Source organism: Brachypodium distachyon, chromosome 4 (assembly GCF_000005505.3).
Source record: "Brachypodium distachyon strain Bd21 chromosome 4, Brachypodium_distachyon_v3.0, whole genome shotgun sequence".
Taxonomy (NCBI): domain Eukaryota; kingdom Viridiplantae; phylum Streptophyta; class Magnoliopsida; order Poales; family Poaceae; genus Brachypodium; species Brachypodium distachyon.
The window spans coordinates 4,976,746-4,994,814 of NC_016134.3; the positions used below are offsets into that span (position 1 = coordinate 4,976,746).

Genomic DNA, 18,069 nt, shown 5'->3' on the forward strand with positions numbered 1-18,069 from the left:
TCTCTAATTGCCCAAATATTAGGAATGCCTCCTCTACTCCATGAAAAAGAAAAACTTTACGGTGTAAATATCTTCAGTGAAATCTTCAGCGTATCTGAAAACTCATTTGTCTTCGCGACTGATACATTTAGTACACCAGGTCAGACACCTCTTAATTTATGTCGGAAGCTCAGCCACAGACCTTTTAAGCTGTTCAGCCCAGTTCGGAAGTAGCTAGCTTGTAAGAGCAACAACTGCTATACGAGCAGGCCTAGCAGTAGGTTAGTAGCCAGTGGAAGGATCACGGAACAGGCACTTGCTTATATGTCAGCTCAACGGTTCTTCTCTTACGCATAGCGAGGAGCTTTCGCACTGGCCTCGCTGCAAGTCGCAAGAATGAATGGCGTCAGAATACCATTGGAACGTCTCAACTCTGAAGGCTCAACTGAAAGAGCTGGGCTTTTAAACAGCTTAATGATAACAGGATTCAAGCAACAGTGTCATCACCTTAACTTCTCCTTGATCTCATCGCTCGCGGGGTCGAGTCTCAGCGCCTCCTGGAACGCTTTGGCTGCTCCTTCGTGGTCCTGGACATGTGGAGGAACACCACAAGCGGGAGCCAGAAACAGGTTAAGATATTGAATCAGAGAGAAGGATCAGTTTAGAGATAGTACTATACCCCCATGAAACTGAGAGCTGAGCCCTCACGGTACCATGCCTTGGCCCAGCCAGGGCGCAGCATTTTGCATCGTTGAGCATCTTGCAAGGCTCTGTCCCCTTCTCGCATCCGCAGCCAACAGAGGCTCCGGTTGGAGAACAGGGTGGCATCAAGTGGGTCTATCTCCATCACCTAAATTTGCAATCAAGAAGCATGCACTCAGCTTGCCTTTTTATTTGCTCAATTGTTATTGCAACAAAAGCCCAGATAAGCTGTCGTCTAACTTAAGCAGATAAAGATCGTTAGGACGTAGGAGAGAGATAACTATTGGTCAATCAAATGAAACATGACGTAATAACTCCGCCATCTGATCCTGATCGAATGCAGCCATGCCTTTACAAACATTTCAACATAAACCATGACTCAGCAGCCCATATTATGAACCACCATTACGAAAACGGTTTTGCTATTGATAAGTTGCCTGTTTTTTAGTTAGAATCAATCGACATGTTAGCCATCGGATCTTAATCCAACAATAACAAGTGAGAGATGAGAGAATGTGGATGGCCCTTAGATCTTAATCGAACGGCTCTGAAACGTCGACTGATATTTAAGGCTCATTTCTTAAAAACAGGCGACTTAGAAATAGCCACACCGAAAGAAAACAAGTTGTACCCCTACAAGGGAATCTGAAGTCATCAATCTCAATCCTGAACCTGATGAGAACTACTATTTGTTTGCAATTTCTTTTGTACTGATACAAAACAAGTACTCCCCACATCCCAAAATATACTTTGATTCGTTAAAAAATGTTTTGACCAACTACCTTATTAACACGTATTTCTGTGACATAAAATTGATGTCATTAGATCTGTATTCAAAACTATTCATGAATTTCTATCACATAAACCGTATGTATCAATAAATTAATAGCTGATCATGCACTTACCAGTCCATAGTAGTACATTGCTGTGAAGTAGTCCTGCTTTGCAAATGCTTCTTTCCCCTTTGACTTTGAATCGGCTATTCTTTCTTGGGCAGAAACTGCATCCTGAACAGAGTGGCATGTTCGGTTAGGCATACAGCATGGCAGATTCTGACAGCATGCAAGTGTTAAAAGTTGGAAAATGTGCTCCTTGGCCGAAATTCCTACAATAATAGTCATGCCACTTTTCCCCCCTCTATTAGTGCAGACTCGGCTGGGGAGGTGCTATATATGACCAGCACAGGTGCAATTTGTCAGAATCTTGTCAATTAAACAAAATGCTGACCCCAGTTTGAATAGCTAATTCTATTGAGGGGTAAAGTCCTCCATTTTGATACCCGCAGAGTATCTCTAACACTGGGTTTAAACTTTGATGGCTTCACAATGCCGATTGATACGCAAGGACTTTAATCTTTCTAGAATTCCTTCATTTATCAAGAACATACAGCGAGAACATATAAGCTACAATATTAGCAATATTACCATATGTACCCATTATTATATTCTCTAATTATATGTTGTCAAAGTGGAAACAATTGAAGAACAAAGGGTACAGCAATTAAGGGGACAGATCCATGGATGTAAACAAAGCTCACGAGTATGTATACTGTGCAGAATCTTCTCAAGAAGATTGTAGCATAGACCATCCATAAGAGTATCATGAATAACTGTGGTCTAAATAGAAAAATGAAGGTTATGCTAGAACGAAGTAACAAATCACATATGTACCTCAATCCTGGTAAGTGGGGATTGCATAGTTGCAATTATACCATCAACACTCCAATCTGGCACAGATGGAATTGGTTTTGTCTTCGGAAATAGAAGTTCGACGAGTTCACGTTTACCACGAGCTGCTGCTTTCTTGATTGGAATTTCCCCATGCTACATTACAATAAATTAGTAAGAAGACATAATAAAAGAAAAGATCAACATTCTGAAGAAAACTATTATGAAAAAGAACATTATGAGAAAACGATGCAAATTTGGAATATAACTGTGAAACAATGGAACAAAGTTTGGAGGAAATGTAGCAAAAGTACTCTTAGGTTCCTAGCTTCCAGCCAGTGTGATCCAGTACTACAAATCACAGAAAATGTGCATAGTCCACCCCACGATGGAATTCCAAAGGTATGTTCTGGAACTACGGGTATCGGTATTTTTTAAGGAACTGGCAGAACGAAGCTGTGATATTTAAAACCTGTTGTATGTGTTACGAAGTAATTCCGAACCATGGCACAATAATCTATCGGTACAGCGGCAAATGCTAAAATGTATGACTAGGCGAATGCAGTCTGAATGAACACAAACTTGTTGCACAGTACTTGACACAGTTACAGTCTAAAGTAGTCCATACAGTGCACTTCTCTCAAAGTACCTTGGTAATTCATTACCACCAAGCCATAGATAGATAAGCTAGGGGGCGCAATTGCAAAGCGTAAAAATAGATAAATAGAAGAGCCCGAACTGAAGCTGTGATTACCTGGTTAGGAATGTTAGGGTCAGCTCCAGCCTCTAGCAAGAACTTGACAAGTTCGGTTGAGCAATCATCAACTGCCCCTGTTAAAGGAGTTGGTCCAGAACAAGTATTACCATTCACATCAGCACCAGCCTATTGATTGAAGACATAAAATGCAAAGTAAGGTATCAATCTGCACATGCAACTTCGAAGTAATATGTCTGCTTTGTTAGCCTGATTTCTGCTCGAAAAAATTGACTAAGCAATCAGGACATACTCGACCAGGCAAACATAAAGAGAATATATCAAGTTAGGCCAACAAGTTACTGGACCTCAATCAGTAGTTTCATGCATTTCAAGGCGTTCGCACAGCATGCCATCATTAGTGGTGAAAAGACATGATTGACAACTCTGTTGGGCTGAAAGGGAAATTAGACACAAACTAGTTAAATCTCAGCATTAATTATTAAAAATGTTTCCAACAAGTATTCTGCTGCATCTCCTAGAATAAAACATTTCGGCATCAAGCCAAATGAAATATGCATATAATGAAACCAACGGCTTACATCAGCACCATGCTCGAGCAGAATCTTCATGGCCCGATGCTGGCCCTTCGCAGCAGTCATGTGCAACGGTGTGCCCCGATAATTGATAACATCCACATTAACTCCTTTCGACAGCAATAGCCGTACAGCCTCACAATGCCCTGGAGACATAAAAAGAGTACAATAGAGTCCAAATTGATGAGAAGTAACAGAGCTTCTACCGAGTGTAGACAACACTTCTTTTTTCAGATGAGCGTAGACAACACTTGTAAGCAAGTTATCATGTAAGTCTTTCCTAAATTCCACAGACTGAGTTAAGTAAACAGTGAGGGAGGAACGCACCGTGCTCCGCTGCATTATGCAGTGGCGTTAAGCCCCTGTCGCTGGCTTTTTCTGGATCACCGCCATGATCAAGAAGATACCTCATAACCGGAACGTTCCCCTTGAGTGCGGCGTAAAACATCGGTGTGGCACCTACAAGGAGAACACGTCATTTAGCATTTAGGTGCCAAGCACCAACACAGAAAACACCACCTGTCTTCGATGCACAAAGATTTTTCACCTAGGTTTGATGGCAAGTTGACATCCATCCCCACTTCCTCCACCAGGAACTTGCAGATCTCCAGGCACCCCTTATTTGCAGCGAAATGAAGTGCATTTAGTCCCTTCGGGTCTTTAGTTTCCCTTAAATCCAGCTTTGTGGCCATTTCTGTCAAGTTGAAGTTGCAGTGGGGTAACAAAAGTCAGGTAACACAATCATGCTTGTATGTAACGAACGTCGAACAGAAGATAAGTGGGAGCATTAGTGAGGATGCAAATCAGAGATGCTCTCGACCAATTTCGCAAAACGAACCCATGCAGTCTCAAATCAGGGGCGGTTCCGCCGAACTTACTGAACAAAATCGATCGAATTAGCACCCAATTTTCTTTTTAGAAATTAACCGCGTACGAGACACGTACAACGTCAGATTTGCTACACCACTCGACTCCAAATTCGTCCATGTTCCACAAATATCACGAGAGTGTGTCGAGAACACACGGCATTCCGTCGGAAACTAGAGAGTGCAGGGGGAAACATATGTATATAGGCTAAGGCCCGCGGCGGGGGTGGCTTACTTTTGAGGAGGAGAAGGTTCCCGTCGAGGGCGGCCAGGAGGGCTATGGCGGCCGGGTTGGGGGCCATGGCGGCGCGGCGGCGGTACGGCGGTGGCCTCTCTCTCTCTCTCTCTCTCCGAAGTCCGAACACTAGGGCAGCGGGAGTGGAAGAAGGATCTGGACGCAGCGCGAGTGCCCGGTGCCGCAGAGTGGAGATGAGGGGAAAGGGAGGGGCGGTGTACGTGGCGGCAAGACGCGGTTTGGTTGAGTGCATGGCAAGCTGGTGGCCTCCACATGGCCGGTCTAGGACGGGACGTGTCCGTGTCGTCGGTGCTTGCGCCCGTGTCACGTGACCAGCTCCTCTGATCGAGAAAATCTGGTGTCAGGTTGCCGCTATGGGCTCTGTTTTAAATTTCAATACGGAAAATGTGAAACGTAAACAAGACGGAATTACTGTGCGTATCTTGGGATGGATGGCTGTAAGCCACGCAAGCGATTCGATGGCTCTCGTGTTTTTCGACGAACCGTACAGTTCATAGAAAAAACTAAGAGAACAGTAATTTCCTTGGATAAACCGAAGGTTAACTGTTGGTAAAAAGAAACGAACGTTAACTGCATGAGCGACCTTAGCGGGTGAGAACTTTGACATATCTGTCTCGAGGAACCAATGAAGGGTGGGGTGGCCACCGACTCCCGCGGCCCCCACCAACTCTCCTTTTGATTCGTTTCTTCACCTAATAGTTTGTTATGGGTTTTTATTCATTTGATATATATATAGGAGAGGAGGCTACCCCTTGTACGGACTGTTGAGATCAAAATTAATAAAGAGCTCATGTTCCTCTCTACTTTTTGGTGTTCATCTACTTTACTGTACTTCGTGATTGTGTGTGTCCGACTAAGATCTTGGTGTGCAACCACGGGACCAGCCAGGCGGCAGTAGTTGCACAACACGTTATCAGCACGAGCCTCTACCCCGAGCCTTCATCGAGCCTCCCCAAGCAGGCTCTCGACAAAAATCACGAAGGTATTGGATCTGAAATTTTATTGCAAAAATGGATTCCTCTCTGCATTACGATTCCGTTTTTGCGATTAGTTTCTTTTCGTTGTATTTCCCCTCAAGATTGGATTTTCCTCGCAGGTCGTTTGCTGACCAAGTTGCCAGCACAATTGTCGATCGATCCCGCCGCAAGAGGGACTTGTTGACCAATTTTTGGGGGAGACGGCGCCACGCCGTCGAGCGTCGCACCGCCGGCCATCGCCGCCATGAATGGCCGCAAGCCCTGCCGCCCAATTTTTCCCATCGCGCGCGCCGCCACCGCTGCCTCGTGGCCTGGCCGCCGCCGCCTTGGGCGCTGGCTACCCCGTGCGCTGGCCGCCCGCGCAGGATGGGCCGCCGCCCAGGGGAAACCCTAGGGGCTGGCGCGGCTGGCCCAGCTGGGCCACGCAGGATGGGCCGCCCTTTGGGCTGAAAAAAAGGGAAATGGGCTGGCAACCTGAATGCATCTTGGGCCATGACTTTTGCGTTTTAGTCCGGGACGTTTCAGTAAATTACATGCATTTTATCCCTGTTGTGTTATTTTGCACATATGTCTCTGGAACTGTCTGTTTTATCTAAAATCGCATAATTAGGGCAAATTTGCTTCGGGAATGTACTTTTTGGGCGTTTTTTTTGTTGCCCTTTGCACCTGCTTAACGTGCCATTAATATTAACGTGGTTTGATTTATTGCTTTTTGATGCTGTAGATTAATTGTTCAAACACTTTTAATCGTATTATGAAGCATAGAATCACATGTTTTTAATATTGGAACACCACATTAAACCACAAATGTATTTTTCATCGCAATTATGCATTGGAATCTAAATGGAATCATGCATATTTGCAGATGTCGGCAATCACCAAACGCGAGTTTGACGAACTTGCATAGCATGGTGGTAACTACCTTGCATGGGCAACTGATGTGGAAATCTGGCTCGAGGGTAAACAACTCTTGAACCCGATTGGCTTTGGTGGCAAAGGTGCCCCTGCCGCCACGTCGGCTGAGAATGCCCAGGCTTTTCACTTCCGACGCCACCACCTCTGCGCCACGCTCAAGATTGAGTACATGGCTGAGCGGAGTGCCTTAGCCTTATGGACCGCCGTCAAACGCCGGTTCGAAAGACTAAAGTACTCCACCTAGTCCCAGACAGAGGCGGAATGGGCCCGGTTGAGGTTTGCGGATTTCCGGTCTACAACTCGGCTTTACACCAATTTTGTACTCGTCTTCAGCTATGCGGTGTTACAGTCACCGATAGCCAGAAGATTGAGAAGACTCTCTCAACCTTTCATTTGGATGCCGTGCAATCCTCCCGGAGCTATCGGCAGGCGAACTACAAGGAATATTCTGAGCTGATCGACATCCTCCAAGTGGCTGAGGCGCATGACGAGGTTCTCAAAAAGAACTTTGCCTTGCAACCACTGGGGGCTAGTGCGTGTTGGAGATATGTCCTAGAGGCAATCATGTGATGATGTTATTTCCTATGTATTCATGAGTTATTGTTATTGTCCTTGAACATCATCACTGATATGTATCAATAAATACGTGATTTGTTTGTGAGACTATGTATTCTATGATGTTGTTCTAATGGTCCCTAGTCATTGAGGTTATGCGGACACATAATATAGACTAGCAATGTGAATCAGTATGATGACTATGTTTCACAAGTCATAGGGCAAGGTGTTGCCGACTGATAGCATGGACTCGACAATGAGATTGTTGAGTCGGACAGACCCGCACTGAGACACAACGAGATGATTGTCATTTGTTAGTCTCAAGTACTTATGCCAGTCCTAGACCTGAGGTCATCGTATGAGCTTGGGATGTGAATCGGCCTACTTAGGGGTTGCCAAACGCTACTCCGTAACTGGGTGGTTATAAAGGTAGCTTTCGGGTTTGCTGAGAAGCATGCTGCGAGTCATGGTTGATCAAGATGGGATTTGCCCCTCCTGTTCGGAGAGATATCTCTGAGCCCTCTCGAGTGATCAGATTCGGAAAGCATGGCCATGCGACTTGGGTTAAGTGTTAACCCGTTCGGGAATCTGTATCACAGGAACGAGAAGAGACTCGAGCTATCCACAAGGATGACACGCAGTCGCCTTGAGCTCGACACACATATCGCGAGGCAAAAGAAATGTTGCATATGACACATTGTATGGTTCGTCAATATACCTTGTGGTTACTCGGGAGTTGGCACGTGCTGCTAGGCGCCGCTACCAACTATCGACTTGAGTCGGTGCCAGTGGACGAGTAAGGTGTTACTCGGGCCCGCAGTCCGAGCTCGTAGTCGTGGCCGACTGACCGCGAACCTGAAGGGTCACACGCTTAAGGGGCGGGAACCGAGTTGGATCGGATCCAACTCGTATCGGGTTTGGACTCCTAATGGGCCTCAAGTGTTGAGCCCACTAGGGACGTCTATATAAGTGGAGGAGACCAACCCGTCTAGGGTGAACCCCAGTTGAGACGCGAGTTAGACTCGGCCGTCGCACCTCCACGCCCAAAGCCTTGCGATCGGATCTAGCAGTCCGCCGCACGGAGTTCCTCCCTGTACGTGTGGATACCTCGGAGGCGCTGCACCTGCGGCGCTTGGACGAATTGTTCGTGGGATCGGCGAGGAGGAGCAGGCTGTTCGACTACTCGGCATCGACGCGCTACATCGACTCTACTTCCGCTACGGGTCTGCGCGTCTAGTGGTAATCTCGTGATCCATTATCTACAGCATTGATCCGGGCGGAAGCGGTAGAAAATTTTATTTTGTGCTAGCGTAGCATACCGCGTTCCCCAACAGTGCGAGCCTAGAAGTGCAGGCCAACGCTTTCAAAATCTGCAAGCCCCTCAAGAAGAAGAGGGGCAAGAAGGCAAGGAAGGACACGAAGGAGGCCAAGCTGCCCAAGGGGCCCCAAGTGTGTTTCAGGTGCGGCGGGAAGTCTCATTATTCCCGCGAATGTCGCGCACCTCAGCACGTAGCGGATGCTTATAAGGCGAGGAAGGCACATGAGGCCAACCTCACCATCTACGGAGGGGGTTGTGGCGCCCCAAGTGGCGCCGCCACAGATGATCCCTACACCGCCATCATTGGCGCTGTTACAGGCATCCACTACTGACGCCACCACACCGATGGATGTTGAGCCCTCGGGGAATCCTCCATCTGGTCTGGACTTGGGAGACGCTGCAACACTTTTCACCATGGATGACATGACCACAAACGACATTGCGCTTGAGGTCAATGGTCTCATGGAAGAGTCTACCTAGCTTGCTTTATTCCTTTATATTTGCATGGTGGTGTCTTTTGATACATTTGAATAGTTGGTTTATTGTAAGCCCTACGAGAGCAAAACATATTTGTTTTATGGCGATTGGATGTTGAATTCATTCATTAATTCCTTTATTAATATTGATGGCTTGTTATGTTCTGAAATGTATGTCGCATTTACTTAATTATGTTGCTACTTCCTCGCTTCATGAATTAATTAGATGCTATATTTTAGAACACATGGCGCTCGAATGGAGGAAACGTGCCTTGTGGATAGTTGTACCACAAACACCATCTTGAAAGAAACTCGTTATTTCGAGTCCATTAAAAAGACTCCAGGTAGTATAATGACTATCGCCGGGGGTGAGTCAAAAATAGTAGGCTCTGGACGAGCCACTATCATACTCCCCATGGGAACAACTTTGTTCATTGAGGAAGCATTATTGTACCCAGAGTCGACTCGAACTCTCTTGAGTTTTAAGGACATCCGCGCAAACGGTCTCCATGTGGAGACCGATGATGATAATGGCAAAGAGTGCCTACTTATCACAAAGCGCGATGCCCACGGTAAGCATGTTGTTGAAAAGTTCCCTTCATTTGACACTGGCTTTACTACACTAAGATTGTAGCGCCGCCCATGTACACTACCTTAAAGACTATATTTAGAAGCTCTGAACTATTTTGCTTATGGCATGATAGATTAGGCCACCCGAGTATTAGAGTGATGAGAAATATAATTAACAACTCAAATGGGCATGGGGTGAATGTTAAAAATTTCCCAAATCATGATGATTTTGTGTGCTCGGCATGCGCGACGGGGAAATTAATCATTCGGCCATCACCATTGAAAGTGAGGGATGAAATCCCTGCGTTTTTGGAACGCATCCAAGAGGATATATGTGGTCCGATTCAGCCCCTTTCGGGGCCGTTTCGATACTTCATGGTGCTCATAGACACTTCGTCTAAATGGTCATGTGTTAACTTGTTGTCTACACGGAACCATGCCTTTGCCAAGTTGATGTCGCAAATCATAACAAATGAGGAATAATTTCTCGGATCATCGTATAAAGTATATTCGAATGGACAACTTTGGAGAATTTTCTTCAAAAGCGTTCGATGATTATTGTCTGGCACTTGGCATTAAGGTTGAGCACTCTGTACCACATGTCCATACGCAAAATGGACTAGCGGAGGCATTGATTAAGAGGATTAAATTCATTGCCAGACCACTCCTTTGGGGTTGTAATTTGCCAACCACGTGTTGGGGGCATGCAGTGTTGCACGCCGCAAATCTCATCAACTATAGACCCACGGCCTACAACATTCATTCACCTGTCCAACTAGCGCAAGGGTCGGCACCGAAAATTTCCCACCTTCGTAGGTTTGGTTGCCAGGTATATGTACCGATACCACCCCCTCAGCGATCAGCAATGGGACCGCTCCGTAAGTCGGGGATATACGTTGGTTGTGAGACTGTGTCCATAATCAGGTATCTGGACCCCATGACAGAAGACTGTCATACGGCCCGCTTTGCTGACTGCATTTTTTACGAGGATCTCTTCCTGACTTTAGGCGGAGGAAATCAACCTCTTGATGAGAAAAGTCGAGAATTGACGTGGCAAGCCACGGGGATCCACGCAAATTACCCGCGCACAAGTGAGAATCACATCTGCCTGCGCGCAATGTACCAGAAAGGGTAGAGATACCCAAGGATCCTGTGGTCTACCCGCTCGAGTCCAAAGGCCTGAAAGGACGAGAAATCCGGCTCCTCAAATCCCAAGTACTCGGGGACGCCCGACGAAAAAGGACAAAGGGGATTTATCACACTCGGTTACTAAAAAGCCCCGAAAGAATGAGGGGAGCCAATTGAGACCTGTCACAAGTACGGAATCTCTAGCACAAGGAATTCCGGACTTTAACCTTCCAACAGTGGAAGCACCCAGCGGAGATGTGAGCGCACACGTCGGCACGGGAAAACTAAGGACCTCGCTCTAGGAATGGGAAATCCTGTGGAGACAGAGGATGCGCATGATGCGCCCCATGACGAAATGGCCATAGATTATATTAACACGGGAGAATCAATAAACCGAGCGACTGCTAATGTTGACATAAACTTTGCTAAGAAAATTGCCGCAATCATCGATCTTGACCCCGAGCCTATCTCGCTCGCTGATTGTAAGAAAAGGTCGGATTGGAAAGATTGGTAGAAGGCAATAGCTACCGAATTATTATCTCTGCACAAAAGAGAGGTTTTTGGACCTGTGTGTCGAACCCCTCCCCACGTACGCATTGTTGGCTACAAGTGGGTATTTGTCCGCAAGAGAAATGAAAATAATGAGGTAGTACGGTACAAAGCAATATTAGTTGCTCAGGGGTTTACTCAGCGACCTGGGGTCGATTATGAGGAAACCTACTCCCCGGTCATGGATGGAATTACCTTCAGATTTTTGATCTCAATGGCAGTGAACATGGACTTAAAAATGAAATTGATGAATGTTGTTACTGCTTACCTGTATGGTAACATGGATTCGGACATTTATATGAGGATACCTGATGGTCTCCCGGTTCCGAACCAAGACAGAGCAAACAGAGGTCTATACAGTGTTCAACTCAGGAAGTCACTGTACGGACTTAAACAGTCGGGTAGAATGTGGTATAATCGCCTGAGCAATTTTCTACATGAAAATGGCTACACGAGCAATGAAGATTGCCCATGTGTATTTATATGACGATCCCAAGATGGATTCTGTATAATCTCGGTATACGTAGATGATTTGAATATCATCGGTACACCGGAGGATATTGAGGAAGTAAGTTCCTACTTGAAGTCGGAATTTGAGATGAAGGATTTGGGTAAAACCAAGTTCTGTCTTGGTTTGCAACTGAAACATTCCCATGATGGGATTCTAGTGCACCAGTCTACCTACACTCAGAAGGTGTTGGAAAGATTTGGATTTGACAAGGCATATCCTTCAAAGACTCCCATGATTGGGCGGTCATTACAGCAAGACAATGACCCTTTCAAGCCGAAAGAAGAGAGGGAGGAAGTTTTGGGTTCAGAATTTCCTTACCGGAGTGCTATTAGAGCACTAATGTACCTCACGAATTGTACACGACCGGACATTGCGTTCGCCGTCAATTTGCTGGCTAGATACAGCTCTGAACCTACCAAAAGACATTGGAAATGTGTTAAAGATGTCTTTCGGTACCTGCAAGGGACCAAAGATCTTGGCCTATTTTATAGAAGGAATCAAGACCTATCTTTGATAGGCTATGCCAATGTTGGGTATTTGTCGGACCCGCATACATCCAAGTCTCATACTGGATATGTTTTTCTATGTGGTGGAACTGCTGTTTCATGGAAATCTTCAAAGCAAAGTCTTGTATCGACTTCGACAAACCACTCGGAAATCATAGCACTATATGAAGCATCATGTGAGTGTGTATAGCTTCAATGGATGGTTCGCCACATTCAGCAGACCTGTGGGCTGAACACCGTCCAAACCCCCACCATTATCTATGAAGATAATGCAGCTTGTGTTGCACAAGTACAAACGGGTTATGTGAAGAGTAATCTCACCAAGCACATAAATCCTAAGTTTTTCTATGCACATGAGTTGCAAAAGATGAACGAGGTAAAGGTCTTGCATACTAAGTCATGTGAAAATCTTGCTGATTTGTTCACCAAATCACTACCGGCATCCACTTTTGAAAGGTGTGTGCGTGCAATCGGTATGTTGAGACTTAGTGAGATGCAAGGTTCAGGGGGAGATACTTCACATAGTCATCGTTAAATCTTGATCATGGCCATCAAGTACTCATCTTAGAGATTGAGTAGGTTGTACTCTTTTTCCCTCAGCGAGTTTTCTTGTGTTTCTCGCATGAGGTTTTTAACGAGGTAATCTGTGCAACATAGCAACGTATCCTATGCGCCCTTTCTCCATGTGTTTTTCCCACTGTTTTTTTTGGAGTTTTTGAGGCATATGTCATACGGATAAGTGCCCAAGGGGGAGTGTTGAGGAACCAACGACGGGTAGGGTGGCCACCGAGTCATGCGCCCCCACCAACCCCTACCGTTGACTCGTTCCTCCACCTAATAGTTTGTTGTGGGCTCTTATCCATTGGGCCTATATATAGGAAAGGAGGCTACCCCTTGTACGGACTGTTGAGATCAGAATTAATAAAGAGCTCCTGTTCCTCTCTACTTCCTGGTGTTCATCTACTTTACTGTACTTCGTGATTGTGTGTGTCCGACTACGATTTTGGTGTGCAACTTCGGGACCGGCCAGCCGGCAGGAGTTGCACAACAATTTGGACTTGCGATGGCTGCCGACACATCTCACGCAGATCAGGATATCGAACTATTGGATGATCTCCGAACCAACAAAGAAGATGACCAATATTACAAAATTCCATGATGGTCACACTAGATTGAGATGGAGATGTGGGAGTCTCTTAATTCGTGAGTCACTGCTTCCACTGTCAGAACACCGTCGCCAAAGATATATATAAAACCTTACCACGAAATTAATAAAATAATAGGCTAGACGTTGATCCGTGGTTTCCCTCATCTTTAAATGCCAAGTAGCCTTGCACAAATATATGAAAAAGGTACCGTGAAAGCTCTCTTGGAAAGTGTAAAATACTACGAAGCATAATTTACATTTAAAATATTATTTTAGTGGAGAGAAAATGAGTGGAACTATCTTTGAATCTCACGCCGATAGTGCACACAGACCTCCTGGCCTCTTCATTAAATCTAATTTTGTTAAAAAAATCTACTCTTATATTCTAAAAGAGAAGGACGCTATAATGACCAGACCAATCCGCCTTTTATATTGTGTTTTAGTTTATTTATTTTTGGAAAATTTCTCACCACCAGATTAATTAGCTATTTTGGTGAACATTCCACTTCATAATAACCAATATATTTACATAAAAGGCAAAGCATGGTCCCTGCACGTGAACCTCGTAAGTTTTTTTTTTGTGTTGTGCACAATTCACACGATTAAATCCTAGTAGGTTTTTTTAGCAAAGAGACAATTCACCGTTTGTTCGTGTCTTGTCTGTTTGCACGCCTCGTGGTGTGCCATTCACATCGCATATAATTGACCTCCTCCGATCAATATCACGGTTAAGTTTGGAAATTGGGGTTAACAAACAATAAAGCTCAAATTAAAGAAGGGGCTTCAGTTTTATGTTGCTATATTTGGAATTCCACTAATGATTTGGTTTTTAAAAAGAACGAGGCACAAATGTTGCATGTGCTTCCTGTGGACTAGCATGAGTTTATACCTTCTGGATGCAACCGACTAGAGACGGTTGCACATGCTTTGCTTAGTAAGAGTGGATGGCGACCTGCTAACATAATACACAATGTTGGTCTCTTTTTTAATTTATTTTTCCGTTGGCTCATCTTTGTACCAACCTTGTGTGATCCTTGAACTATAAACCTTAAACCTGGTACCTCTGAACGTTACAATAAAATGGTTAGATGCATCAATCGAAGCAAAGGTCGGGTTGATTCTTCTTTTTGAAAAAAAAAACATGATTAAACCCTAGTTCTTGAGCCTAACCGCAAAAGTAGTTTCTGATACAACTAACATTGAATTATTAACTTTCAAAATAGAAAAGGATCATGGTTCAAACTGGAGGAGCACGTTGCAATAAAATTGATGTATGCATCAATCGACGCAACGGTCGGGGTGATTCTTCCTTTAAAAAACATGATTAAATCCTAGCTCTTGAGCCCAACTACAAAAAAAGTTTTTGATACAAATAAATTCGAGTTATTAACTTTGAAAAGGAAAAATAAGATCTTGATTCAAATTAACTAGTTGCAATAAACAACACACGGTGCTTCAGTTGGAGTCAGACTCAACAACATATGAGGTAATTTCTTTACCGTTAGTAAATGACTTGGACAAGGTGACCTTTGCCCCCCTTGTTTTCAGCTTAGTGGTAATTACTTTCTCTAAGATGTTTAACAAACCTTTCTTCCCATGGGATTATTAAATGTTGCCTTCAATTTTTAGATAGATGGCACCATTGATTTCGTAGACAGTAACACTGAGCTAGCTCTCAACCTCACATGGATTCTGACCCGTTCTGAACAATATTCACATGCATGCGTATCAATTAGGCTAAGAGTTAGTTAGTTCCTATTGGATGTAATTAAAGGAAATATAACCTCTAGTAAAACATCTTTTGATGCATGCCAAGGATTTTCCCCATTAAGTACTTGGATACACCCTGGTTATGATAAGTCGTGTCGAGAGAACATCCAAACCCTACCGGATAAAGTCTCAAGATAATTGTTTGTTGGTGGGGGCAAACTCAGATCAATAGATACATTAATGACAAAAGAAAGTTTGGAAAACAATGGTAGATCAAGTACGGCATCCATGATCCTAACATGTTCAAAATTAAAAGTATGGCTCATCAAATTCTCGGAAGGAATCATGGGAACAATTAATTTTGTCAAATTTGATTATAGAAGGGTAGTATGAGATGCTAAGTAAATGATTCACCACCTTCCCTTGTTTCGTTTGAGCATGCCACCAAGGCCTTTGATCGACAACATGATAATCAAACAACTTGAAATTTTGCATCTAGCGCCCTATGGTGAAGGAATCATCAACACGAAGCCTATCGCCTCTCTTATCCTTCATTTCACGCGATGAAGAGGAAGAAGGCACAAGCAATGTCGTGACAAAAACCGAAGACGGCTCTGTTCCGACGCTTCAGATCTATGGTGGATCGATACCGAAAGACAGAGGGCGAAGGAGTCGGAGGTTTCGAGCGAGGATTCCATTCGCCGCACCACGCCACACCATACATTGTTTCAAAGACAAAGACCTAAATGTATATTACGATGTACTTTAGGACCTTTGGTGCATTTCAAGCTATAGAGTCTGCCTGCTTCTGATTTCTTCTCGTAACGGCAAAAAATAAGATTAATCAGAAATTCAGGATCACTACCGCCCGAGCTCGAAAGGAGTTTGGGCCCATCTTCCGGCGAAACAGCAACACCGAAAGTCCGCGCGCGCGCCCGCTCTTTCCCTCCTGCAATCACTTTCCCGAAATTCCATCTCCCTCCAAACGCCCACCCCGCGCCAAATCAAAAAAATTCGGCCCCTCCGCTCCCTCTGCCCCCGCACGATCCAACGGCATCGGCGCCCTCCACATCACCGATCCGCGGCCCCGCCCTCTCCACCAATCCCGTGCCGTCTCCCATCCTATATAAATCGCCACCGGCCCCCGCCGCATTTGCCATCTCAAACATCCCACGCCTTCCTCCTCCACCACCGCAGTCTCCGGCAACCTCCAGACCAGTTCGCGCGTCCACCGTTTTTTGCCGAGATCCTAAGATGAGTTCTACCGGCGGGAAGGTGACCGGAGGGAAGACGGGCTCAGCCGGCGGAGGGCGGGGCAAGGTCAAGGGTTCCAAGGCCGTGTCGCGGTCGTCCAAGGCCGGCCTCCAGTTCCCCGTCGGCCGCATCGCCAGGTACCTCAAGATCGGCAAGTACGCGCAGCGCGTCGGCGCCGGCGCCCCCGTCTACCTCTCCGCTGTCCTCGAGTACCTCGCCGCAGAGGTAAACCCCTAATCCCCTCTCCGTTCCTCTCCCCGCCCCGTTTCGTTCCCCAATCTCACTGTGGATTCGATTTGCCTTTTTGGGTCTTCAGGTCTTGGAGCTCGCCGGCAACGCGGCGCGCGACAACAAGAAGAACCGGATCGTGCCGCGCCACATCCAGTTGGCGGTCCGCAACGACGAGGAGCTCAGCAGGCTGCTGGGCGCGGTCACCATCGCCGCCGGCGGCGTGCTGCCCAACATCCACACGACGCTGCTCCCCAAGAAGGCTGGCAAGGACAAGGCCGACGTCGTCTCGCAGTCCCAGGAGTTCTAGAGCCTTCCAGATCGAGGCAAGGCCGCCTCGCAGAAGATTCGATGGCTCTGTAGTTTGGAGTAGTATATCGTGCTCTATGTAGTTAGATTAGGTTCTTGTGGAATCGTTTTATGTTGTTTTGAGTTGTGGACGAATGCTATGGTTGGAATGGAATACAATCAATCTGGTTCTTGATACATTTGCTGTTGTGAATGTGAAGTTCTCACTGTGATGAAACAGGTTGCCATTTTGATTTGATTGTGATCTCACTGATCAGTTTTTCAGTTTGCATTGAGCGAGATTGTTAGAATTGTTGAACTCCCCAATTTGCTTCGTGTCGGTGAACCAAAATATTCCACAACTTCAACAATTTGATTTCACCAAACTTATTAATTGCTGGTTCGATGACCTGACCCCTTTTGTTTGGGATTCAGAATCCATCTTGATGCAGTTAAATCACAAGTGCAGGCCATGACAGATTCAGAGTGCGATTTTTTTGGGGGCAATTTTTGAGTCTTCATGACTTTTCTCAGGTTCACAGCAATGTGGCAGTAAGTTCATTCTGTGAATTAGCACTGAGAAGAAAAAAAAAGCATACTATCACCAATCTTATGCTAGCTCTTCAGAATCGTTCTGGAATCCAGGATGCCAACAGCAACACCACCTTTATCAGAAATTGTGAACAATATTGCAGCCATGCCGTTGTATCTTGCAAGTAAAATTGCAGCCAGATGAATCCTCAACTATAAGGCGTATTACTGCATTGCATAATACTACATAATACAAGGTTACCCATCTAGTGCATCATCATTTTAGCAATACACAGAGCATACTATTTAATGATGTGATTTTCGCTCTAGAAGCTGTTTCCTTTCCAGGTTTAGAATTCGTCCATTCTTTGTTTCCTTTTATTTCAACAAAATTTGTTTTCATTGTTTAATCTAAGTATTCTGGTTGTAAATTCCTGCAGAAAGTAGTTGATCAAATCTGGTCCAATCCATAAATCATCACAGGTAAACCTATAAGACAGAGTTTGTCTTACCCTACTTTCTACCTTTACCCATTCTCTCCGCTTGAATCATCTTGAGTTTGTCTTACCCTACTTTCTACTTTCTACCTTTACCTGCATGAATGACCAACACCCAAGCAATGCACCCAAAGCTTGTTGCAGAATAT

The 18,069-nt window shown here is 45.2% G+C and overlaps 2 protein-coding genes across 2 annotated transcripts; one reads left to right on the top strand and one right to left on the bottom strand.

Annotated features, from left to right (window-relative positions):
- Positions 1-34: 34 nt before the first annotated feature.
- LOC100822665 (ankyrin-1) lies at positions 35-4,963 on the bottom strand. The gene is made up of 11 exons (XM_010238912.3): positions 4,740-4,963; positions 4,186-4,332; positions 3,966-4,097; positions 3,645-3,784; positions 3,411-3,497; positions 3,103-3,231; positions 2,352-2,504; positions 1,587-1,688; positions 659-829; positions 487-566; positions 35-360 (listed from the first exon to the last, which is right to left on the bottom strand). The coding sequence occupies exons 1-11, from the start codon at positions 4,804-4,806 to the stop codon at positions 327-329; spliced, it is 1,242 nt and encodes a 413-aa protein (XP_010237214.1). The 5' UTR covers positions 4,807-4,963; the 3' UTR covers positions 35-326.
- A 10,722-nt stretch (positions 4,964-15,685) lies between these two features.
- LOC104584387 (histone H2AX) lies at positions 15,686-17,092 on the top strand. The gene is made up of 3 exons (XM_010238913.2): positions 15,686-15,714; positions 15,971-16,601; positions 16,693-17,092. Exons 1-3 carry the CDS (start codon positions 15,686-15,688, stop codon positions 16,912-16,914), a joined length of 882 nt encoding a protein of 293 aa, XP_010237215.2. The 3' UTR covers positions 16,915-17,092.
- The last annotated feature ends 977 nt before the right edge of the window (positions 17,093-18,069 follow it).